This window comes from Zalophus californianus, chromosome 9, assembly GCF_009762305.2.
Source record: "Zalophus californianus isolate mZalCal1 chromosome 9, mZalCal1.pri.v2, whole genome shotgun sequence".
NCBI classification, from domain to species: Eukaryota; Metazoa; Chordata; class Mammalia; order Carnivora; family Otariidae; genus Zalophus; species Zalophus californianus.
The window spans coordinates 103,178,440-103,205,770 of NC_045603.1; the positions used below are offsets into that span (position 1 = coordinate 103,178,440).

Here is a 27,331-nt window from a genome sequence, read left to right on the forward strand (position 1 = left end):
TCTCAGACACATTAGGTTGAGTAACAAAAGCAAGTTGCAAGGAGAAGCATGTACAAATGACATCATTTATGTGAATTATAAACCAGTAATAATGTGTGAGTGTGTATGTGTGTGTGTGTGTGAGAGAGAGAGAGAGAGATCTGAAGAAAATAAGGCACATTGTTGATGGTGATTTCCTTTGTTGCATGTTTGAGGTTTTTTTTTTTTTTTAAAGATTTATTCACCAGTTTTAGAGAGAGTGTGCATACTTGTGAGCTGGGGTAGTGGCAGAGGGAGAAGAAGGGAGAGAATCTCACACAGACTCCCTGTTGAGCTCAGAGCCCAGTGAAGAGCTTGACTCATGTCCCCATGAACTTGACCTGAGCCAAAACCAAGAGTTGGATGCTCAACTGACTGAGCCACCCAGGAGCCCCTTGAATGAGTCTTTAAAACCCTAAGCTTCTGCCTTTTTCTCTCTTACCTGTTTAAGAATGTAAAGTTACCACTGAATTAGGTGATAGAACATCCTACAGAGCATGTTAGAACTGGAAGAGTTCTTAAATTTACTAAATTATTGTCCTTTCTTTTAAGTGAAGTCATTACTAGTTAAATTATCATGAATATTTAGTTCTTTTCAAACTTACACCTTTAACTCTTGATTTTTTTGTTGAGATGTAGTTTACATGCAGTGAAATGCATAGATAGATCTTAAGCATCATAGTTCTATGAATTTTGACAAATGCCAATACCGATATAATCTGCAGTCTTATCAAGATACCACATTTTCATCATCCCATAGTTTCCTGTACCCTTTCCCAGTTCCTATATTCCTTGCCCTCCAAAAAATAGTGTTCGAATTCCTTTCATCTTAGATTAATTTTGCCTGTTCTAGAACTTCATAAATGGAATTACCAGTCTGTACTCTATTGTGTTTGGCTTCTTTTGCTCAGCATATTGTTTTTTACATTTATTCATGTTTTTGCATGTATCTGTAGTTATCCTTTTTATATTGAATAGTTTTATTTGTATGGGCATTGCATAATCAGTTTATCCATTCTCATGTTGTTGGGGTTGTTTCCAGTTTTTGGCCGTTATGAATGAAGCTGTTGTAAACATTTCTTTTTTTTAAGATTTATTTATTTTAGGGGGTGGGAGGGGCAGAGGAAGAGGGAGAGAGAAACTCAAATGGACTCTGTGTTGTGAACTCAGATCCTGACGTGGGGGTGGATCTCACGACCCTGAGTTCAGACCTGAGCCAAAATCAAGAGTCAGTCACTTAACCGACTGCACCACCCAGGTGCCCCTGTTGTAAATGTTTTTATTTATTTTTTTATTTTTAAAGATTTATTTATTTTAGGAAGAGAGAGGGTGTGAGTACAGGGAGGGACAGAGGAGGGAGGGAGAGAGAAACTTTAACTGACTCCTTGTTGAGCTTGGAGCCTGATGCAATGCTGCATCTCATGACCCTGAGATCATGACCTGAGCTGAAACCAAGAGTTGGATGCTTATCTGACTCTGCCACCCAGGGGCCCTGTAAATATTTTTTATACACATGTGCTTGTGGACATGTTTTCACTTCTCTTAGGGAGAATCTAGGAGTATAATTGTTGGGTCATAGCATAGATACATTTTTAACTTTATGAGAAACTGGCTGGGGCACTTGGGAGGCTCAGTTGGTTAAGCATCTGCTTTCGGCTCAGGTCATGATCCCAGAGTCCTGGGATCGAGTTCCGCATTGGGCTCCCAGCTCAGTGGGAAGTCTGCTTCTCCTTCACCCTCTGCCACTCCCCCTGACTCATGCTCACTTGTGCGCGTGCTCTTTCTCAAATAAATCTTAAAAAAAAAAAAGAAAAAGAAGAAAACTTTATGAGAAACTGGCAGACTAATTTCCAGAGTATTGGTATACTTTCACATTCTGGTAGCTTCACATCCTTGCTAACATTGGTATTGGTGTTTACATTTTAGCTATTCTAGTGGATATGTGGTGGTATCTCAATTTTGGTTTTAATTTTCATTTCCGTAATTAGTAATGATATTGGTCACTTTTTCGCTTGCACATTGGCTAGTTCTATATCTTCCTTTTCAAAGTATATAAGTCTTTCATTTTTTTTTTTTTTTAAAGATTTTATTTATTTATTTATTTGTGAGAGACAATGAGAGAGAGAGAGCAGGAGAGGGGGGGAAGGTCAGAGGGAGAAGCAGACTCCGCTGAGCAGGGAGCCCGATGCGGGACTCGATCCCAGGACTCCAGAATCATGACCTGAGCTGAAGGCAGTCGCCCAACCAACTGAGCCACCCAGGCGCCCCTATAAGTCTTTCATTTTTAAAGCATTAGCATGTTTGTTTTTATTTGTGTTACAGGAGTTGTTCATATATTCAGGATACAAGTCCTTTGACAGTTACTATTTCCCCCAGTATGTCGCTTACCAATTTATTTTTATAATGGTCACTTTGATAAAAGTTTTGATAAAATTTTAATTTTGATTAAATCCAGTGTGTCAGTTTTCATTTTATCAAGTGTGCTTTCTAACATAGATGTCTATTTTTTTTTAAAGATTTTATTTATTTATTTGACAGAGAGAGAGACACAGCATAGATGTCTAAATATATTTTACTTAAGAAAAAGTATTCAGTCAGGTGAAGTGATGGTGAAAGATTTTGTGGACATAGGCCTAGGTATTTGAATTGCAAATATGATGTGGTAAGTAAACTTTCTGCAAATATGGGTGCAGGAATTAAATATTTGAAAATTATGGTAACAAATGTATTTATTGGGGTTTATATGATAGAATTGGTGAGAGTCAGGAAAGCAAATTATTTTCTCTTTTTATACCCCATGAAGATTCCGTCTGTTGTTCTTATTTGTGCTTAACAGTGCTGCTAAATCATGAAGCAATCTTTTATACCGTCTGTTTACTACCTAAATTAATTTCTTTTCTGTTTCTTCATTAACTTTTCAAAAAATTTTCATTTTTTTAAAGATTTTATTTATTTATTTTGACAGAGACACAGCAAGAGAGGGAACACAAGCAGGGGGAGTGAGAGAGGTAGAAGCAGGCTTCCCGCTGAGCAGGGAGCCTGATGCGGGGTTCAGTCCCAGGACCCTGGGATCATGACCTGAGCCGAAGGCAGACGCTTAATAACTGAGCCACCCAGGCACCCCTTGTTAATTTTTAAAGCTTTCTTTTACCTCTTCCATTTTTTTCTGTTTTTACAGAAGCATGTGTGAGAGTCTTAGTCATACCTTATTTGATGATTGCCAGTGGAGAATATTAAAGGATTGTGTACAATAAATATTTGTATCTCAGTTACTTTCCAGAAAGATTTATGATTTTATCTGTAAGAGCTTTTTATTTCTGTGGTGGTGGTTCATAATTTTATCCCCAGGTGCCTTTTTGTTCTTATCAAGCTTCTCTTTCTCTCCCGTTTTAATTACACTTTTGAAAGATTTGTTTTTGTGTAGAGAAATGTTAAATTTTACGTGTTGATCTTACATTTATCAGGTTGCTGAACTCTTAATGATACAGTTGTCTTGTCTATAATTTTTTCTGAGTTTTCATCATATAATCCCGTATAATGACTGTTTCTTCTTTTCTGATTCTTATACCTTTCATTTCTGACTACACTTGTTCTTAGTATTTCAGCAGTCTGTTACTTGCCTAGTGTAGTCAATTTCATTCTGATTTGCTTAATAGTTAGATTTGATTTTTTATAGGAAAGCTCATTTAGTAAAAGATATAAGTATTGAAATAAGATGTGAATAATTTTGGTGGTTTATTCTGGCTTACGGATGTTCTTTGTATATGTTTTATGTTGTTTTCTCCAGAGAGAATTAATTATGTAAGTAATTTTGTTGGGCTTCATCTCAGTTTAAATTTTTTTTGCTGATAGTGTATGTGAAAGCATCTTAAGCAATAGCAGTGTACATGAATTCTTTTTTCTAAGACTGTAAGGTCATGATCTCTTTGTACTCTCAGTATCAGTCTTCCTTGCTTCTTCTCTTTCTCTGGAGAAGAAGATAAGGGAAGAAGAAAGAAATTCTAGTTTCTGATAAGCTGTGGGCACACAGTGACTTCAGTGTTGACACAGCTCTGTGGGACACAGACATCAGCCCCTGTCAGCTTTATGTTGTGTTCTGCAGCTGAATGTCAGCAGGGACTCCCTTCAGATTGCTAAGTTTCTTGCTTCCTGTGTGTACTCATTCAGCAAAATCTACTCCCCAAAGCAGCATTGCCAAGATTAGCTGTTAATCACTTTCATAGCTGTTGGATATCACCTCTTTGTTCTTTGTTTTTATTTCTTTTTGATTCACATAGCAGTATTTCAGTGACTAAGTTTGGGAATTTTGTTAACTCATTTACCTTTGTTGCAGGTGTTTGCAACTTTTGTGTTGCAGAGAATGAAGAAAGAAGTGAATTTGATACTTGAAATGCTGCTGGAATGAACAGTATCTTTTTGGTAGCTTGTAGTTGCAATTGTTACTGCTGCCATTGCAATTGTTACTGCTGAGTGTTCTCAGGTTAAACATTTATGAAAGTGGTTGTTATAGGATCTCTTTGCTGCTGGTGGTGTTTTTAAGTTATTTGGATGTTATTTATAATGAAATGGATCTCTTCAGTCCTGATATTGCTTAGCATGACATTTTTACTATTTTAGTTTCTGGTTTGGAGTACTATCCTTTCTATACTTCCTTTACCAGTTCCTTCTTCCCTTTTTCTCTTTCTTTCAGTTTGGCAAGTCAAAACAGGCTTTCTAGAGGACATAATGCCTAAGCTAAGAATGAAAGGACAAGTAGGATTTAAAGGGGAGTGAGAGGGGAAAGGGCAGAGACCACATAAGTAGAGGTGAAGGTGTAAAAGATAGTATGGCGATTTGGGTAACGAAAAGTAATTTGGAATTTCTAGGACGTGGTAAAAATGGTTTATTGTTACTTGAATTGTTGATTATCTCTTTGAGGCCATAAAATATAAAATGTACCCTTGAGGAACGTGGAGGTTAGGGGCACCGTTCCCTGCACAGTTGAAAATCTGTGTATAACTTTTTACTCCTGCCAAAATTAACTATTAATAGCCTACTGTTGACTAGAAGTCTTACTGATAACATAACACAGATTTTGTATGTTATATGTATTATATACTGTATTCTTATAATAAAGCAAGCTAGAGAAAAAATGTTATTAAGAAAATCATGAGGGGGCGCCTAGGTGGCTAAGTCGTTAAGTGTCTGCCTTCGGCTCAGGTCATGATCCCAGGGTCCTGGGATTGAGCCCCATGTTGGGCTCCCGCCTCAGTGGAGCCTGCTTCTCTCTCTCCCTCTGCTGCTCCCCCTGCTTGTGCTCTCTCGCAATCTCTCTCTGTCAAGTAAATAAATAAAATCTTTAAGAAAAAAAAGAAAATCATGAGGAAGAGAAAATGCGTTTACAGTTAAAGTACTGTACTGTTTTTTTTTTTTTTTAAGATTTTTAAAAAATTTGTCTCTCTGTCGGGGCGCCTGGGTGGCTCAGTTGGTTAAGCGACTGCCTTCGGCTCGGGTCATGATCTTGGGGTCCTGGGATCAAACCCGTATCAGGCTCCCTGCTTGGCGGGAAGCCTGCCTCTCCCACTCCCCCTGCTGTGTTCCCTCTCTTGCTGTCTCTCTCTCTCTGTCAAATAAATAAATAAATAAATAAATCTTTAAAATTTGTCTGTCAAATAAATAAAATCTTCAAAAAAAATATTTGTGATAGGGTATAGTGCTGGTGGGTGAGTGTATCTGTGTAACTGTGTTTTATCAATTTCTAAGTTTTATTTTTGGACAAGAACTCTATGTGCTTTGTATAGTACTAAAAGTATGAAAGATTCTTGTTGACTGTTGATGATCTGAAAATGCTTCTCTTTGCTTTGGATCAAACATGAACAAATTCAGGGACGCCTGCTGGCTCAGTCAGTGGAGCATGTGACTCTTGCTCTCCGGGTTGTGGGTTTGAATGTCATATTGGGTGTAGAGATTACTTTAAATAAAATACAACATGAATAAATCCAGAGTATATAGTTAACAGTTTTTGTTAGGATTGTCTTTTGTATTTTGGATAGTTTGTATTTAAGATAGAATTTTTTTGTGATAGGTTGGTAACGAACTAATTGTTACGGAAGATGAATAATTCATTGTATTATAGGGGAAAGATACAGCTTTCCAGGGAAATTTGCATGTACTATCTACTAGCTGTTTACTTTCAAAATAATTCTCAAAATTTGTTTTGGTCAGTCTTTCATCAAAAATTTATTGAGCACTTACTATACCAAGCACTGTGCTGTGCCCCAGAGTAAAGAGATGACAGCCCCAAGTCCTAGAAAGTTTTTATTGAAGACAGAAAGAAAGAAATACATTTCAGATTAGTCTGGCAAGTGCTATTGTTTAGGGATATAGTAATGTGGCAGTACAGATCAGAACATCAGATATGTTGAGGAAGCTGTAAGCTTGACTCAGATGACTTCAGTAAGAATTATTATAAGCTCTTTTGCATCTTACATGAATAAAGTTCCTTAATGTATACATTTATATGTTTCAGAAAAAAATTTTTCTTAATTTAACATAAAATGGTGCAATACTGGTACTTTTTCTAATGGGTCATCTTAACAAATAGTGCATTGAGTTCTCCCTGATGTATTCTTTGTAATGATGACCATTTTCTTGTATCCATAATACAGTAGTCCCCCTCTTGGCATGATTTTACTTTCTGTGGTTTCAGTTACTGGTGGTCACTTGCGGTCTGGAAGCAGACCTCATTTTTCCTTCTGATTTACTGTTAGAAGGTCACTAATAGCCTAACACTACCCCACAATGCCTGCGTCATTCACCTTCAGTTTGTCACGTAGGCATTTTATTATCTCACATCATCATCAGAAGAAGGTTGAGGACAGTACAATGAACTATTTTGAGAGAGAGAGAGAGACCACATTCACATAACTATTATTAGAGCATATTGTTGTAATTGTTCTATTTTATTTTAGCTTTTTTTGTTAATCTCTTACTATGCCTAATTTACAAATTAAATTTTTACCATAGGTATGTGTGTATTGGAAAAAACATAGGGTATATTGGATTTGGTACTATCCATAGTTTTAGGCATCCACTGGGGGTCTTGGAACATATTCCCATGGAAAAGGGGGGATACTGTATTCTTTTTTTTTTCCTAACTAAAAATAGCTCTAGACTACACAGTTCTGTCATTTTATTTTATTTTATTTTATTTTTTAAAGATTTTATTTATTTATTTGAGAGAGAGAGAGAGAGAGAGAGAGAGAGAGAGAAACAGCATGAGAGGGGAGAAGGTCAGAGGGAGAAGCAGGCTCCCCGCTGAGCCGGGAGCCCGATGCGGGACTCGATCCCGGGACTCCAGGATCATGACCTGAGCCGAAGGCAGTCGCTTAACCAACTGAGCCACCCAGGCGCCCCACAGTTCTGTCATTTTAGAAATCAGGATAAACTGGATCAAAGTGTTCTGTTGTTTCAAGAAACTAATGATTATATTTGGGAAGTTCTGCCTCACAGGAGCTTCTGATATTTATCTAAAACATATTGTATGAAGGGTTGCTGTGATCTTCTGTAGTTTTTGCAGATAGATGTATTATTTTTCTAATAAAAGTCATAGTCCTTGTCAGAGATTTAAGAATTTCCATTACTGTTGTTCACAGTATCCTATCATTTCATTGAGATACAGCTTGGCATAATAACAGCACAATCCTTGGAATAAATTTTAAGCTGTTACTTTCCAGTCTTTCCAGATCAACTGAATGTCAGGGTGAAAAGTGGTAGACTAGTAAGTATTGGTATAACATTTGGAATGTAAGAAGTGTGAGATCGTTTTGGAGAGTGTCATGAGCAGAATTCCCAAATAGAAATTCTCCTAATGTCTTACAACTGAGATCTTCCCTTTTAAATTCAATGTATCTGTTTTTGGTTGATCATTATAAATGTTTGTGAGATGTGCAGGTTTGCTCATTTTATTATCTGTATGAGTATGCTGGAGAAGGAGTAGTCTGGCTTCTAGCCTGCTGCTGCTTTCTTCTCCCAAGGGAATTGGGAAGAATTTTTTTTTCTTTATTTTTTACTTTTTTAAATTAACATATAATGTATTATTTGTTTCAGGGGTACAGATCTGTGATTTGTCAGTCTTACACAATTCACAGTGCTCACCATATCACGTACCCTCCCCAAGGTCCATCACCCAGCCACCCCATCCTTCCCACTTGAATGTAGCTTAAAGTAGGGATGTTGATTCCTATTTCAATGGAGAAGATTGCTGTAGCTTTCTAGGCTACCAAACTATCATTTTATTTCTATTTCATAGTAAAATGGGTGCAAGCAGAGCTGAAGAAGTAGACACATTAGTAGTGTAATTTATTTCTTCACCAAAATGATAATTGCCATACTAGATTTAATTATAAGTACTATGTGAAACTATTAGCTATAGTCAACATCTGTTTCTCCTGACTTGAATAGTGATGAATGTTCAAAAAAGGAGGAACAGTTGTACTTAGAAATCAGTTTCATCGTTGCGTCTAACTTCTGATATTTCCCTTTGGGATAAATTCACTCAGACTTTATCTGGGTTTTTTGACTTCCAGAGGTGAAGAAGGAAACCAGAATTGATCATAGGTTTCAGAGAATTATGAGCATTTTGACACATTTTTTTATTAAGGATTTTGAACTCTAACACCTGTTAAGAATCTTTACAGGGTGATGCTGACAGTTAAATGCATTTAAAAAATCCTATTTCTGAATTAAAATATTTGATACTTTTATCCTTGTTAAGAAAAAAGCAGTGCTTTTCAGAAGGTTGAAGATTACCAGAATTGAAAATTCACTACTTGCTAAGCATAATAGCAAAACCAGAAACTATGAAAGAAACATTTGGTATGTTTGCACTAAAAAAAAAAAATCTCTATAATGGTCACCATAAATTTTGTTAAAAGAAAAATGACAGACTTGGAAACATACTTGTAACATAGATAGCAGGCAAAGGTTATTTAATCCACTTAGGAAAATAACAACATGGGCAAAGAACAAGAACAGATGAGTCACAAAGGAAGGAATACACGGTGCCAGTAGATATGTGGATAGATACTCAGCCATGCTTATAATTGAAGAAATGCCAGCAAAAGAAAGAAAATACCCAGAGTTTTCAAATGTGTGGGAAATGGCCACTCCCAGATATGCTTTGGTGTTAAGTTTAAATGTGTACAGACCTTTTAGAGGTAATTTTAATATATATCAAATTATAATTGCATATTCTCCAATTCAGCAATTCCACCTTTGACAATTTATCCCCAGGAAAAATTTGGATACACGTACAAACATAGACATATGAAGGCGCCTGTTGTAATAGTGAAAACTGAGAACCAACCTAAATATTTATCAGTAGTCATAAATAAATTATTTAATATCCATACATTGGAATTTTATGGCAGGCATCATTTTTTCCTCATTTTCTTTATTGTAAAATACACCTTACATTTACCATCTTTTTTTTTTAAGATTTTATTTATTTATTTGACAGAGAGAGAGAGGGAGTGCACAAGCAGGGAGTGCAGCAGGCAGAGGGAGGAGCAGACTCCCCACCGAGCAGGGAACCTGATGCTGGACTCATCCTGGACCCTGGGATCATGACCTGAGCCCAAGGCAGTCGCTTAACCTACTGAGCCACCCAGGCGCCCCTTACATTTGCCATCTTAACTATTTTTCAGGTGTACAGTTCAACGACATAAAGTACATTGTTGTGCAAACATTACCACCATCCATCTCCAGAACTCTTTTCATCCTGTAAAATTGAATCTCCATACCCGTTCAACAGTGGCTCCCCATCCCTCCCCAACCCCCACTTTTTCCAGGCCCTGGCAGCCACTCTTCTACTTTCCGCATCTATAAATTTGACTACTCTAGATACCTCGTGTAAATGGAATCATATAACATTTGTCTTTTGTGGGGCACCTGGGTGGCTCAGTTGGTTAAGCGACTGCCTTCGACTCAGGTCATGATCCTGGAGTCCCGGGATCGAGTCCCACATTGGGCTCCCTGCTCAGCGGGGAACCTGCTTCTCCCTCTGACCCGCCCCCCTCTTGTGCTCTCTCTCATTTTCTCCCTCTCAAATAAATAAAATCTTTACCAAAAAAAAAAAAATTTGTTTTGTGATTGATTTATTTAGCGTAATGTCCTAAAATTTCATCCATGTTGTAGCCTGTGTCAGAATTTCATTCCTTTTTAAGTTTAAAATATAGGCATTTTTAAAATTTAATTTTTGAATGGGTAGAACATCTGTTCAAATTCAAGAGGAAGGTTGGGAGGAGGGAAGATGGGAAGCGATTGCTGATTGGCATGGAATTTCTCCAAGGGGTGATGGAAGTGTTCTAGAATTGGTACTATTCGATGTACAACTTTTAATATGCTAAAAACCACTGAATTATACACTAAAACAGGTGAACTTTATGGTATGTGAATTGCATTTCAGTAAAGCTGTTAGTAAAAAAATTTCAATGTCAATTATACTTCAGGTAAAATTTTCAAGAGGAATACAATAAATTTCTAATAAAGTGTTCTTAGAAGTTGTCCCTCAACTATTCTAGTTTTCCTTTTTTTTTTTTTTTATTAGAGAGAGCAAGAGATAGAGAGGGAAGGACAGAGGGAGAGAGAGAGAATCCCAAGCAGGCCCCACAGTCAGCACAGAGCTGGTTACAGGGCTCGATCTCATGACCCTGAGAGCATGACCCAAGCCGAAATCAAGAGTGGACGCCCAACCAACTCAGTCACCCAGATGCCCTCTTGTTTTACTTTAAAAAAAAATTATTTGTGTGACTTTCCAGAAATATTTTTATTTCTTATGAATATTTTATTTATAGTAAATGGTAAATATTACTCCCCCACTTTTAACAAAAGTGGTAGTAAATTGAACATGGTGTTCTACACCAAGCAGACATCTCTGAGGTCTGTTTTTCTTAGTTTTAGGTAAAAAGGTTTTGTTTTTTTTTTTTAATTACAAAAGGAAAAAAAATAAATCACCAAAGGATTACATGGTTAGATAAGTATAGAAAAGTATGAGGCAAAATGTAAAAGCTAACCATACCCAGGGATAGTCATTGGTAATTGTTTGTATATCCTTTTAGACTTTTATCTCCATGTATATATACTCTTTTAAAAATAAGAATTGAAGGGCGCCTGGGTGGCTCAGTCGGTTGGGTGTCTGCCTTTGCTTCGGGTCCTGATCCCAAGGGACCTGGAATTGGGCCCCGCATTGGACTCTCTGATGGGTGGGGAGTCTGCTTCTCCCTCTCCATCTGCCTTTCCCCCTGCTTGTGCTCTTTCTCTCTCTCTCACTCTCAAATAAATAAAATCTTAAAAAAAATAAAAATTAGAATTGAGATCATCCTATACTTGGTATTGTGTAGTCAGCTTTTTAATGCTTAAAGCAATATATTGTGATCATAGTTTTTAATCAATAAATATAATCTTCATTGTTTTTTTTTTTATGGATGCATAGTATTAAATTGTGTGGACATTTCTCACTTACTGTAGCTCATCACCTATTAATATCTATTTAGGTTGTTTCTAATTTTGTCACTATTATAAACAATATATAAACACTATATACAAACAGTATCTTTGTACATACACCTTTGTACCCTTGCCAGGTCATTTCTTGAGATATTTACTACACTGCTATTTTGTAGTCCACCAGAATTTTTTAACAACATATGTTTTAAAATATAAATTACACAAAGATTTCCATGATATTATTATCTCTTTAAAAAGATGGTGCAGGTATTAAAATCCTTATTTATTTTTAAATATGAGGAATCTGAAATGCAGAAAGTGGCATTGTATCCAAAATTGCATAGCAGTTAGTGTGAGAGATGGCGCTAAAACTCATGTCTTCTGATTGTGTGTTAGTGTTCTTTCCACGGTGGCATACTGCCAGTCCTTAAATATCTTCAGTACAAGGGGTGATTTTGTTGTTGCTTTTTCATTTCTAAAAATATGATTCTTGTGACATACTTTTAGATTCTTTGTATAATGTGCTGCAATTTATCCATTCAGATTAAAGGTCCATATACCTTCATTAGGGGTACAGGCTCAAGATGTGCCCTCTCAAACATTTTGTAGTTTATCTGCATTAATATCTTCATTTAATTAGTCACCTATATTGTTATCTTTCCCTGTATGAAAAGCTCTCATAGTCTGTTTTTTTTCCCCTCTTCTGAAAGCTTTAAGTCATGTTATTTTCTCTGGGTAGTACTAGTTTCAGTGGGCTTTGGTTTCAGTGACAACTCCATTATTTGCTGTGTGATCTTGGGCGAGTTACTTAAATCTCTGTAAGGCTAGGGTCATCATCCATAAAATCAAAATAATAGTATGTGTGTCATGGAGATTAAGTGGATTAACACATAAAAAGTGCTTGGCACAATTTGGTAGATACTACTCATTAAATGTTAGTTATTATTTAATATGTGAATTTAAATCCTTGAAAGTCATTTTGTATTTTGATATCCTTTGTATTTTTTTGTGAAACTTTTTTTTAATTAATTTATTTGAGAGAGAGTGTGCATGAGTGTGGGGGGAGGGGCAGAGGGAGAGAGAGAATTTCAAGCAGACTCCCTGCTGAGCGGGGAGCCCAGTGTGTAGGGCTCTGTCTCACAACCCTGAGATCATGACCTGAGCCAAAATCAAGAGTTGGACAGTCACCTGACAGAGCCATTTAGGCACCCATTTTGGTGAAACTTTTGTATGATGTTTTTGTAATCCTATAGATATCCCCATTTTCCTCCCCTACTCTTTAGTTCTATGTAATACCTTCTGATTTTGAACAATATCTTTATTTTGTCATGGTTCATGCAGAGTGAGGCTCTGTCATACTTACCTTGTTTACTGTTGGGAATAAACACAAGTTAAATAACTGAGATTTTATAGATTATCTCAATCATTTTTTTAAGATAATGTAAAACAGAATAATGTGAATCCTAATTTATTGAATTCAGGGTTCTGAGAGCCGTGGTAGCTACTCTCTGACTGACTTCCCCAATCTGCTTCGTTTTTTCTACTTGAGGAGGAAAGCTGATTTGGGGTTTTCTTTTTTGTCTTGATTCTAGCACATGCAGATGACAATCCAGGCTCTCCAGGATGAATTGCGGATCCAAAGGGACCTGAACCAGCTGTTTCAGCAAGATAGTAGCAGTAGGACTGGTGAACCCTGTGTGACAGAGCTGACGGAGGAGAACTTTCAGAGGCTACATGCTGAGCATGAGCGGCAGGCCAAAGAGCTGTTCCTTCTTCGAAAGACTTTGGAGGAAATGGAGCTGCGTATTGAGACTCAGAAGCAAACCCTAAATGCTCGGGATGAATCCATCAAGAAACTTCTGGAGATGTTGCAGAGCAAAGGACTTTCTGCTAAGGCTACTGAAGAAGACCATGAGAGAACAAGACGACTGGCAGAGGCAGAGATGCATGTCCACCACCTAGAAAGCCTTTTGGAGCAGAAGGAAAAAGAGAACAGTATGTTGAGAGAGGTGAGTGACTGCTTTTTCCCTTAAGACTTACTGATGGTCTTTTTTCCCCCCTTGAGTAGTCAGCATCTTAGCTTAGATAAATTTATATGTTCTACTGAGTTGGTGGAAAGTAATTTCTTCTTTGGTATTTAAGTGCTTTACTGATTGCTGTTTTGATTGGCTCTGTTGCATGAGATGGCATTGACTGGTGTGTATACTGGCTTGATAACTTTCTGTGTCTTTTTTCCCCCTCCATTTGGTTTCTGTAGACTCATTTTGTTGCTAGAGGGGCAGAGAATTTTCTTTGTTACTCATCTCTTAATTTGTTCATAGAGACACACACAACAAAACCAGAATCAGAGTACCTAACTATTATTTAATTTTAGAATATTACTAAGAGAAAGTAAGTGGTTACCTCAGTTTAGGTGTGTTTTTATAGTCCTTGGCAGTAGTAATGGATGTTTGCCCTGTGGTTTCCATGGAAACTTGCCTTGCTGTAAAAGATAGGTAATAAAAATCATTTGCTGCCATGGAGGCACAGTGAGAAAGAATGATATAGAGGCACACTGCAGTTACTTTTTATAGAGGAAACTCAGACTTTAGCTGACCACTGTGACTGTTGATAATTTTTTGCTTTTCTAGGTAATGATTCATTTTAAGAAAGTATAAATGAAAAATTCATCTTACATTGAATTTAAAAAATTGACATATAATATTCTCTATGTGGCCAGGGACTTTAGCCATTTGGATGGGGAAAAAAATCTCAGAACTGTGTTAGAGTCAGTCTGAATGAAATATGAGGAAAGAAATTAAAAAAAAGTGGAATATTCCCCAAACAGCAAAATAGCAACTTTATTTTTTTTTTAAGATTTTATTTATTTATTTGAGAGAGAGAGAGTGAGAGACAGAGAGCACGAGAGGGAAGAGGGTCAGAGGGAGAAGCCGACTCCCCGCTGAGCAGGGAGCCCGATGTGGGACTCGATCCCGGGACTCCAGGATCATGACCTGAGCCGAAGGCAGTCGCTTAACCAACTGAGCCACCCAGTTGCCCCAAAATAGCAACTCTAAAAGAATACTTATATATTTGATGTTCTATAACTTCTCCTTTTGTAAAAATTCTGAAATATTTTACAGTGAGGATATTTTATTTTTGATAAAGGGGAAATTCAGTGTTTTTTAAATAACATGATTTTATTACATAGTAAAGTCACTGTAGGTTATTGTAGTAAGATTAGGAAATAGATTAGCAAAAAATCAAAACCCCAGGTATCATTACCTAGCAATAACTGTTATGTATATGTTTCCAGTCATTTTTATTATGTATACATTCTTTCTATATTTCTTTCTCTTAAGAAGGTAGAATATTCAGGGCACTGGGTGGCTTAGTCGGTTGAGTATCTGACTCTTGATTTTGGCTCAGGTCATGATCTTAGGGTTGTGCAATCGAGGGATCGAGCCCTGTGACCTCGGGCTCTGCACTCAGTGGGGAGTCTGCTTGGGATTCTCTCTACCCCTTCACCCCTGCGCTCTCTCTCTCTCTTTCTCTCTCAAATAAATAAATCTTAAAAAAGAATGCTATCCATTAGTATTGTCTAATATAACTTTCTGTGATGATGGAAATGTTCTGTATCTGCTCTGTTCATTATGGTAGCCACTAGTTACATGTGCCTATTGAGCCCTTGTAATGTGGCTAGTATGACTGAGGAACTGAATTTTAAATTCTATTTAAATATAATTAATCCAGAATTAAATTTAGTTAGTCAAATTTAAAGTGTCTACATGCAGCTAGTGGCTACTGTATTAATGCAGGTATGCATAATGCAATGTCACCTGCTTTTCTTAATAATTTGTTTTGACCACCTTTCTTTTGTCGGGTACAGGTAGGGTTTTGTAATTTCTGATGAACTTATAAAGTTCCATTGCATTTATTTGAATACCTTTTGCTGTTGAAAATTTTATTTTCATATTAATTTTTCAGTATTATAAAACTGTGCTGCACTGAATATCCTTAACCATGTATCTCTGTACATTAATTTTTGTATTTAGGATAAATTCCTAGAAATGAATTTGCTCAAAGTGTGTGTACATTTTTGAAACTGAATAATCTTACCTTCCAGAGTGATTGGACCAGTTTATGTTCCTAGCAGCACATAATGTGTTCTTATGATTAATCTGCAGCTATGTACATGTTATGTTCTTCAAATTATCAGACTGTAATATTTTAGAAAATTGTTAATCAACTGCTATGTCAAGGAACATTCTGAGTTTGTTTCAGTTTACTTTGAATTTACTTTACTTTATGACCTGGCCATAGAACACTGTTAGAGAAGTTGTGATAATCTTACACAGCATGCAACATGAAATCTGTACCAACATCATGAATTTCGAATGTTAGGTTTTTAGTGCTTCTGTTCTGAATATTTCGACCTATGCCCATTTATTTATTTTAAAAAAATTTAAATTGAAGTAGAGTTGACATAAAATGTTATGTTATTTCCAGGTGTACAATATGGTGATTTGACAAGTCCGTACATAATGCGCTGTGCTCCCAACAGTATTTGCTACCACCTGTCACCATACAGTGCTATTACAATACCATTGACTATATTTCCTCTGCTGTACCTTTTATCCTTGTCACTTACTCATTCCATAACTGGAAGCCTGTATCTCCCACTCTCCTTTACCCATTTTGTCCATCCCCCCAACCCATCTCCCCTCTTGGAACCATCAGTTCTCTGTATTTTTGGACTGTTTCTGCTTTTTGTTTTTTCTTTTATTTTGTTTTTTAGATTCCACAAATAAGTAAAATCATATATTTGTCTTTGTCTCACTTTTTTCACTTAGCATAATACCCTCTGGGTCCATCCATGTTGTCATAAGTGGCAAGATCTCATTTTTTTTTTTAAAGATTTTTTTATTTATTTGACAGAGAGAGACACAGCGAGAGAGGGAACACTAGCGGTGGGAGTGGGAGAGGGAGAAGCAGGCTTCCCGCCGAGCAGGGAGCCCGTTGTGGGGCTCGATCCCAGGACCTGGAATCATGACCTGAGCCTAAGGCAGACGCTTAATGATTGAGCCACCTAGGTGCCCCAGATCTCATTCTTTTTTTATTATGCCTATTTGATTTTGAGTTTTAGAGTTACTAAGTGGTGAATAGTTAAGGATTGTGAAAAGCCACATTGTTATTCTGGCAGAGAATAAGCAGAAATATGGTGAATTTGAAAAACCAGTAGGACAAAAACATGAATTTAAGACTGATTTTCAAATAACAAGCTCTACAAATATCAAGTCCCACTCATGTACATAATGTGGAAAGAAATATAGGCCTTGTCAATCATACCAACACACAATTCCAGTTGCTGTTAGTAATATAGCATCATTTTATAGGAGACAAAATAATACGAAGTAAAATCTTTAAGAGCAAGTGGAAATGATTGCTTCAGAGACAAATGTTCTTTTTTTTAAAAGATTTATTTACTTATTTTAGAGAGAGAGAGCAAGCACAAGTGGGGGGGGCAGAGGGAAAGGAAGAAAAGCAGACTCCCTGCTGAGTGAGAAGCCCTAAGTGGGGCTTTATCTCACAACCCTGAGATCATGACCTGAATGAAATCAAGAGTCAGATGCTTAACTGGATGAGCCACCCAGGTACCCTTGGAACTAAATGTAAAAAAAAAAAAAAGAAATCTTTAGAATTCTTGTTCTCTTTTCAGTTTCTCCTATTTACCATCAAGACTTAGACCAAATTTCAGTTCTTCTTTGAAGTTTTCCCCTTGTGTAGCTTTGTACATATGTGTAGATGAATCAATCATATTATAGTATATTTATATTTACATGTATGTTTCTTCATTATTCACTTAATTTTTTGCATCAAAGATACATTTTTTTTAAAGATTTTATTTATTTGAGAGAGAGAATGAGAGAGAGAGAGCATGAGAGGGGGGAGGGTCAGAGGGACTTGATCCCAGGACTCCAGGATCATGACCTGAGCCAAAGGCAGTCGCTTAACCAACTGAGCCACCCAGGCACCCCTCAAAGATAACATTTTTAAAAAAAGATTTTATTTTATTTATTTTATTTTTATTTTTTTTGAGAGAGATAGACTGCGAGCTGGGGGGTGGGGATGGGGTGGAGGGGCAGAGGGAGAGAGAGAGAATCTTAAGTTCCATGCCCAGCACAGAGCCTAACAGAGGGCTCAATCTCATGACCTCAAGATCATGACCTAACTGAAATCAAGAGTTAGTTGGTCACTTAACCAATTAAGCCACCCAGGCGCCCCTAAAGATCTTATTTTTAAGTAATCTCTATACCCAACGTGGGGGTTGAATCCACAACCCTGACCATGCTCCTCTTACAGAGCCATCCAGGTGCCCCCAAAGATACATTTTTTTTAAAAGTTTACTTTGAAGATTTATGTATTTGAGAAAGAGGGGCGTGCATGTGCATGTGCACACGTATAGCGGGAGGAGAAGAGGGAGAGAATCCTTAAGCAGACTTCCTGCTGAGCCGGGAGCCCAACCTGGGGCTTGATCTCACAACCCTGAGATCATGACTTGAGCCAAAATCAAGAGTTGGAAGCTTAACCGACTGAGCCAACGAGGTGCCCCACCAAAGATACATGTTTTTTAAAAAAATATTTTGCCAGTGCCTAACAAATACACAGTGGGTACTTGAGAAATGTTAGTTGAATAAGTTGAAATGCAGGCAAAAAATTTAAACCTGGAACTTATACAAAGGATAGAGTTTTGAGTTTTTTTTCCCTAGTGTGACCACTGGGTACTAAAACCTGATGAAGATTTGAAAACAAGTTAAACCCCAAAGCTAGATTTGCTTATGAGTTCACTTATACATATTATAAATAAAATATTAGCAGATAGAATCAGCATTATGGTAAAATGATAATACTCCGATCAAAAGGTGTTTATTCCAGGAATGCCAGAATGGCTCAGTATATCATACATAGTTATAATTTGTATTAGGTAAAAGGAAAAGAGAACCTTGTGGTATTTGATGGCTGTCTCAAAGATATTAGATAAAATGTTACAGATATTTTCATTGAAAATGAAACAAAATGAACTAAAAATAAGGAATGTTACTTTTATGGTAAGACTTAAATAAATAATAACATAATAAATGTATTTTATAAACATATTTCAAACTAATAGCCAGCATCAAGCTTACTGTGACATACTAGAAATGCCCATTGAAGTTAGAAAGAGGTCAGAGATGGTTGTGTTCATCAGTATTTAACATTATTTTGGAAGTGTTAGGTAGTGCCATTAGATAAAGAAATGGCATAAATAATATCAGTAATAGTAATGGAAAGGATATGGCTAAATTGTCATCACAGTGTAGATGGGAATATTAATATAAAGATGTCACTTCACCCCAAATCTGTAAATTTAATGTAATCACAATAGGAATGATTTTGAAACATGCCCTAATGACGTTGTAGTTTATTGGCAAGAAGAACAGTGTAGGAACACTTGTGTAAACAGATCATGATGCACGTATTTGAAATCCAGTGTTATTAAAATGTGTGGTACTGGCACAGCAATAGATAGCTAGATCAATGAAACAGAATAGGATCCAGAAATAATATAGTTTTCAGTATATGATGGATGTTTTAAAATAGTGGCCATCCATTTGGAAAACAGTTATATCATTATATCAAATTAAATTCTGGATGAAATAAAGAGCTACTTTTTAAAAAAATAAAAACACTAGAAAATGTAAGCAAAAAGCTTTTATTTTTTTATTTTTTTTTTATTTTCTTGATGTAGTGTTCCATGATTCGTTGTTTGTGCATAACACCCAGTGCTCCACGCAGAACGTGCCCTCCTTAATACCCATCACCAGGCTAACCCATCCCCCCACCCCCCTCCCCTCTAGAACCCTCAGTTTGTTTTTCAGAGTCCATCGTCTCTCATGGTTCGTCTCCCCCTCCGACTTACTCCCCTTCATTCTTCCCCTCCTGCTATCTTCTTTTTCTTTTTTCCTAACATATCTTGCATTATTTGTTTCAGAAGTACAGATCTGTGATTCAGGAGTCTTACACAATTCACAGCGCTCACCATAGCACATACCCTACCCAATGTCTATCACCCAGCCACCCCATCCCTCCCACCCCCCAACACTCCATAACACCCAGTTTGTTTCCTGAGATTAAGAATTCCTCATATCAGTGAGGTCATATGATACATGTCTTTCTCTGATCGAACAGATCACTCAGCATAACACCCTCCAGGTCCATCCACGTCGTTGCAAATGGCAAGATGTCATTCCTTTTGATGGCTGCATACTATTCCATTGTGTATATATACCACATCTTCTTTATCCATTCATCTGTCGCTGGACATCTTGGCTCTTTCCACAGTTTGGCTATTGTGGACATTGCTGCTATAAACATTGGGGTGCGCGTATCCCTTCGGATCCCTACATTTGTATCTTTGGGGTAAATACCCAGTAGTGCAATTGCTGGATCATATGGTAGCTCTATTTTCAACTGTTTGAGGAACCTCCATACTGTTTTCCAGAGTGGCTGCACCAGCTTGCATTCCCACCAACAGTGTAGGAGGGTTCCCCTTTCTCCACATCCCTGCCAGCATCTGTTGTTTCCTGACTTGTTAATTTTAGCTATTCTGACTGGTGTGAGGTGGTATCTCATGGAGGTTTTGATTTGGATTTCCCTGCTGCCGAGCGATGTTGAGCACTTTTTCATGTGTCTGTTGGCCATTTGGATGTCTTCTTTGGAAAAATGTCTGTTCATGTCTTCTGCCCATTTCTTGATTGGATTATTTGTTCTTTGGGTATTGAGTTTGATAAGTTCTTTATAGATTTTGGATACTAGCCCTTTATCTGATATGTCATTTGCAAATATTTTCTCCCATTCTGTCGGTTGTCTTTTGGTTTTGTGGACTGTTTCTTTTGCTGTGCAAAAGCTTTTTATCTTGATGAAATCCCAATAGTTCATTTTTGCCCTTGCTTCCCTTGCTTTTGGCAATGTTTCTAGGAAGAAGTTGCTGCGGCTGAGGTCGAAGAGGTTGCTGCCCGTGTTCTCCTTTAGGATTTTGATGGACTCCTGTCTCACGTTTAGGTCTTTCAACCATTTGGAGTCTATTTTTGTGTGTGGTGTAAGGAAATGGTCCAGTTTCATTCTTCTGCAGGTGGCTGTCCAATTTTCCCAACACCATTTGTTGAAGAGACTGTCTTTTTTCCATTGGACATTCTTTCCTGCTTTGTCGAAGATGAGTTGACCATAGAGTTGAGGGTCCATTTCTGGGCTCTCGATTCTGTTCCATTGATCTATGTGTCTGTTTTTGTGCCAGTACCATACTGTCTTGATGATGACAGCTTTGTAATAGAGCTGGAAGTCTGGAATTGTGATGCCGCCAGCTTTGCTTTTCTTTTTCAATATTCCTCTGGCTATTCGGGGTCTCTTCTGGTTCCGTACAAATTTTAGGATTCTTTGTTCCATTTCTTTGAAAAAAGTGGATGGTATTTTGACAGGGATTGCATTGAATGTGTAGATTGCTCTAGGTAGCACTGACATCTTCACAATGTTTGTTCTTCCAATCCATGAGCATGGAACGTTTTTCCATTTCTTTGTGTCTTCTTCAATTTCTTTCATGAGTATTTTATAGTTTTCTGAGTACAGATCCTTTGCCTCTTTGGTTAAATTTATTCCTAGGTATTTTATGGTTTTGGGTGCGATTGTAAATGGGATCGACTCCTTGATTTGTCTCTCTTCTGTCTTGTTGTTGCTGTATAGGAATGCCACTGATTTCTCTGCATTGATTTTATATCCTGCTACTTGACTGAATTCCTGTATGAGTTCTAGCAGTTTTGGGGTGGAGTCTTTTGGGTTTTCCACATACAGTATCATATCACCTGCAAAGAGTGAGAGTTTGACTTCCTCTTTGCCGATTTGGATGCCTTTGATTTCTTTTTGTTGTCTGATTGCTGTGGCTAGGACTTCTAATACTATGTTGAATAGCAGTGGTGAGAGTGGACATCCCTGCCGCGTTCCTGACCTTAGGGGAAAAGCTCTCAGCCTTTCCCCATTGAGAATGATATTCGCTGTAGGTTTTTCGTAGATGGCTTTTATGATATTGAGGTATGTACCCTCTATCCCTATACTCTGAAAAGTTTTGATCAAGAAAGGATGCTGTACTTTCTCAAATGCTTTTTCTGCATCTATTGAGAGGATCATATGATTCTTGTTCTTTCTTTTGTTAATGTATTGAATCACGTTGATTGATTTGCGGATGTTGAACCAGCCTTGCAGCCTAGGGATAAATCCCACTTGGTCGTGGTGAATAATCCTTTTAATGTACTGTTGGATCCTATTGGCTAGTATTTTGGTGAGAATTTTTGCATCCATGTTCATCAAGGATTTTGGTCTGTAATTCTCCTTTTTGATGGGGTCTTTGTCTGGTTTTGGGATCAAGGTAATGGTGGCCTCATAAAATGAGTTTGGAAGTTTTCCTTCCATTTCTATTTTTTGGAACAGTTTCAGGAGAATAGGTATTAATTCTTCTTTAAATGTCTGATAGAATTCCCCTGGGAAGCCATCTGGCCCTGGGCTTTTGTTTGTTTGGAGATTTTTGATGACTGCTTCAATTTCCTTAGTGGTTATAGGTCTGTTCAGGTTTTCTATTTCTTCCTGGTTCAATTTTGGTAGTTGATACATCTCTAGGAATGCACCCATTTCTTCCAGGTTATCTAATTTGCTGGCATAGAGTTGCTCATGATATGTTCTTATAATTGTTTGTATTTCTTTGGTGTTGGTTGTGATCTCTCCTCTTTCATTCATGATTTTGTTGATTTGGGTCATTTCTCTTTTCTTTTTGATAAGTCGGGCCAGGGGTTTATCAATCTTGATAATTCTTTCAGAGAACCAGCTCCTAGTTTTGTTGATCTGTTCTACTGTTCTTTTGGTTTCTATTTCATTGATTTCTGCTCTGATCTTTATGATTTCTCTTCTCCTGCTGGGTTTAGGCTTTATTTGCTGTTCTTTCTCGAGCTCCTTTAGGTGTAGGGTTAGGTTGTGTATTTGAGACCTTTCTTGTTTCTTGAGAAAGGCTTGTATTGCTATATACCTTCCTCTCAGGACTGCCTTTGCTGTATCCCAAAGATTTTGAACAGTTGTGTTTTCATTTTCATTGGTTTCCATGAATTTTTTTAATTCTTCTTTAATTTCCTGGTTGACCCATTCATTCTTTAGTAGGATGCTCTTTAGCCTCCATGCATTTGAGTTCTTTCCGACTTTCCTCTTGTGATTGAGTTCTAGTTTCAAAGCATTGTGGTCTGAAAATATGCAGGGAATAATCCCATTCTTTTGGTACTGGTTGAGACCTGATTTGTGACCTAGGATGTGATCAATTCTGGAGAATGTTCCATGGGCACTAGAGAAGAATGTGTATTCCGTTGCTTTGGGATGGAATGTTCTGAATATGTCTGTGAAGTCCATTTGGTCCAGTGTGTCATTTAAAGTCTTTATTTCCTTGTTGATCTTTTGCTTAGTTGATCTGTTCATTTCAGTCAGGGGGGTGTTAAAGTCCCCCACTATTATTGTATTGCTGTCAATGTGTTTCTCTGCTTTTGTTATTAATTGCCTTATATAATTGGCTGCTCCCATGTTCAGGGCATAAGTATTTACAATTGTTAGATCTTCTTGTTGGATAGACCCTTTAACTAGGATATAGTGTCCTTCCTCATCTCTTATTACAGTCTTTGGTTTAAAATCTAATTTGTCTGATATAAGGATTGCCACCCCAGCTTTCTTTTGGTGTCCATTAGCATGGTAAATGGTTTTCCACCCCCTCACTTTCAATCTGGGGGTGTCTTTGGGTCTAAAATGAGTCTCTTGCAGACAGCATATGGATGGGTCTTGTTTTCTAATCCAATCTGATAGCCTGTGTCTTTTGATTGGGGCATTGAGCCCATTTACATTCAGGGTAACTATTGAAAGGTATGAATTTAGTGCCATTGTATTGCCTGTAAGGTGATTGTTACTGTGTATTGTCTCTGTTCCTTTCTGATCTGTGCTGCTTTTAGTCTCTCTCCTTGCTTAGAGGACCCCTTTCAATATTTTTTGGATGGCTGGTTTCGTGTTCGCAAATTCCTTTAGTTTTTGTTTGTCCTGGAAGCTTTTTATCTCTCCTTCAATTTTCAGTGAGAGCCTAGCTGGATATAGTATTCTTGGCTGCATATTTTTCTCGTTTAGTGCTCTGAAGATATCATTCCAGTCCTTTCTGGCCTGCCAGGTCTCTGTGGATAGGTCTGTTGCCAGTCTAATATTTTTACCATTGTAGGTTACATATCTCTTCTCCCGAGCTGCTTTCAGGATTTTCTCTTTGTCTCTGAGACTCGTAAGTTTTACTATTAGATGTCAGGGTGTTGACCTATTATTATTGATTTTGAGAGGGGTTCTCTGTGCCTCCTGGATTTTGATGCCTGTTTCCTTCCTCACATTAGGGAAGTCCTCTGCTATTATTTGCTCCAGTATACCTTCTGCCCCTCTCTCTCTTTCTTCTTCTTCTGGGATCCCAATTATTCTAATGTTGTTTCGTCTTATCGTATCACTTATCTCTCGAATTCTGCCCTCGTGATCCTGTAGTTGTTTCTCTCTCTTTTTCTCAGCCTCTTTATTTTCCATCTTTTGGTCTTCTATATCGCTGATTCTCTCTTCTGCCTCATTTATCCTAGCAGTTAGTGCCCCCATTTTTGATTGCATCTCATTAATAGCCTTTTTGATTTCGACTTGGTTAGATTTTAGTTCTTTTATTTCTCCAGAAAGGGTTTCTCTAATAACTTCCATGTTTTTTTCAAGCCCAGCTAGTATCTTTAAAGTCATGATTCTGAACTCTAGGTCCGACATCGTACTAATGTCCGTATTGAGTAGGTCCCTGGCTGACGGTACTATCTCTTGTTCTTGTTGCTGAGGTGATTTTTTTCGTCTTGTCATTTTGTCCAGAGGAGAATAGATGAATGAGAGAACAAAATGCCAACAGGTTAAGAACGTCCCCAGCAAATATACTGTATACAAATCAGAAAAGACCTAAAACCAGGGGAAAAGAAAGGGAAAGAAAGAAAAAAGAAAGAGAAAAGAAAGAAAGAAAAGAAAACCAAAAAGAAAAAGATTAAAAACAAAAACAGAACAATACAAAAAAACCCGAATATGATCAGATGTGATCAGGCTAGTGCATAGATCAGTGCCACAGACTAGATTTTGGGCGTATTTTGGTCTTTTAGAAAAAAGTGCCTCCTAAAATTTTAAAGGAAGAAAGACTTATATATGTACAAAATAAGGGTTGATACAATGAAGGGATAGAAGATGACTGTAAAGATGAAAATTATAAAAGATTTTATAAAAGGAATTGATACGATAAGAAGTTTGAGAAAAGAAAGAAGAAGATTTAAAAAAAAAAAGGGAGAGAATGTGATCAGGCAGGAGACTAGAACAAAGCCATACACTAGTGATTTAGGGTATATTTTGATCTGTTAGAAGAAACTGTATCTCAAACTTTTAAAGAGAGAACAACTTATATATATATATATATATATATGCCAAAAATAAGGGTAACTACTATGAAGGGATAAAATATGACTCTAAAAATGAAAAATAATGTTTTTTTAAAAAAAATGGATTTGAAAAAGGGAAAAAGAGAAATTAAAAAAAGCAGTTAAAAAAATTAACTTTGAAAAACTAATGAATCATGGTAAAAAAAGCCATGAATTCCATGTGCAGTATTTTCCTAGCGCTTGAGTTCTCCCGTTCTCCCTGATGGGTAAGCTTGGTCTTGGCTTGCTGGCTGTTCGTGCCGATCTTCTGGGGGAGGGGACTGTTGCCGTGGTTCCCAAATGTCTTTGCCGGAGGTGGAATTGCCCCGCCCTTGTCGGTCCCAGCTAAGTAAGCTGCTCGGGTTTGCTCTCAGGAGCTTTAGTTCCCTGCAAGCTTTCTGTACAGCTTTGGAGGACCAGGGTGAAAATGGCGGCCTCCCAATCTCCGCCCCAGAGGAGGCAAGAACTCGGGGCTCCGCTTCTCAGTGCGCCCCCAGAGAAAAGCAGTCAGTCACTCCTGTGTCCCCGGTCTCTGGCCGCATTCCGTGCTCATCCGGCCTGTGACCGATCGTTTCTATCTCTGGCACCCGACCCCGTGTGGAGTCTCCAAACCCAGCAGATCTCTGCGGTGCGCTCCCACGCCGCTCCTCCTGGGGAAGGAAGGGGAGTCTCCCCAGCTCTGCCGTTTGTTGGGTCCCTGCTGGAGGAGCAGTGGCCCGACTGGGCCACAGATCACAGTTTTTGGCAACCCCGAGCTGAGAGCCCGCCCCTCGGCTCCGTCTCTGCAGCCGGCTTCCCTGCTCGGATACCTGGGAGCTCTGCCGCACCAGGCACCCCCGGTCTTTCTGTGGCCCTGAGGGTCCTGAGACCACACTGTCCTGTGAGGGTTCCACCTCCCGCTTAGCCACTGGAGCTACGTCCCTCCGCGGAGCTGGCTTCTAAAAGTTCCGATTTTGTGCTCAGGGGCTTTTATCACTTGCCAGAAGCGGCCAACGGGGGCCCCCTCCCCCTCCGTCTATCCTCTCGAATATCGCCTCAGATTCACTTCTCCACAAAGTCCTACCTTCCAGAAAGTGGTCGCTTTTCTGTTCAGAGAGTTGTTGCTACTCTCCTCTTCGATCTCCTGTTGAGTTCGTAGGTGTTGAGAATGTTTTGATCCCTATTCAGCTGAATTCCTGAGACCAGACGAAATCCAGGTCTCCTACTCCTCCGCCATCTTGCTCCGCCCTATTTTTTTATTTTTAAAAGAATTTTTTATTTATTCATTTGAGATAGAGAGATACAGAGAGAAACAGAGAGCAGGAGCAGTGGGGAGAGGAAGAGGGTGCAGAGGAAGAGGGAGAAGCAGACTGCTTGCTGATCAGGGAGCCCGATGTGAGGCTCCATCCCAGGACCTGGAGATCATGACCTGAGCCGAAGTTAGGCGCTTAACCGACTGAGCCACCCAGGCGCCCCAGTAAAAAGCTTTTAATATAATCTTTTTTTTTTTTTAAGATTTTATTTATTTATTTGACAGAGAGAGACAGTGAGAGCAGGAACACAAGCAGGGGGAGTGGGAGAGGGAGAAGCAGGCTTCCCGCCGAGCAGGGAGCCCGATGTGGGGCTCGATCCCAGGACCCTGGGATCATGACCTGAGCCGAAGGCAGATGCTTAATGACTGAGCCACCCAGGCGCTCGCTTTTAATATAATGTTGAGATAGGAAAGAATCTTTCATTGATATAACAAGAACCTCAAAGAATTAAATTTGTGTATGTTAGAAAATACAGTTAATAAAAGTTAAAATGATAATTTGGGATAAAGCCTTCTGATATATGGCTAGACTAATACATAAATATTGTTTCTAAAACAATAAGAGGCTAGAGGCCCTTGGTACCACCTTTCCTTTCTCATTTATTCAACAAATATCTTTTGAGCCTCTGATATGTATTTGATCCTGGGATAATCATGGGGTATACATTTTTCATGTCAACACACGTGGTCTCTGCCCTCCTAGAATTTAAAAATCTGGTGGGAGACAGTAAATTGATAATTATGAGATGAGCTACATGATTGGGTGGAGTCTGTTATGTTGGGGGAAGGGATTTCTGTAAACTGGATAAGCATCTTTGAGGAGGTGCCCCTTAAGGGAGATCTGAAGAAATACAAGGAGAACATCTTGCTGAGCATGGATAAAATACTTTCCTGAAGAAAGGGTAACAGTTTCAAAAGGCCTCATGGGAAGGAATTTTGAAGAAACAGCAAGATGGCTAGAGGGCAAAAGTAAATTGTATAAGGT

The 27,331-nt window shown here is 38.1% G+C and overlaps 1 protein-coding gene across 16 annotated transcripts in view; it reads left to right on the top strand.

Annotated features, from left to right (window-relative positions):
* Positions 1-27,331, top strand: part of ERC1 (ELKS/RAB6-interacting/CAST family member 1) — a 560,596-nt gene that overhangs the window by 80,994 nt on the left and 452,271 nt on the right. For all 16 annotated transcript variants that reach the window (XR_003519825.2, XR_003519824.2, XR_003519826.2 and 13 more), the window contains one exon: positions 13,098-13,514. Coding sequence is in view for 13 of the 16 variants with exons in the window: in XM_027593114.1 (XP_027448915.1) it covers positions 13,098-13,514 (417 nt within the window). In the remaining 3 variants the exon portion in view is untranslated. The remainder of the gene's footprint in view (positions 1-13,097; positions 13,515-27,331) is intronic.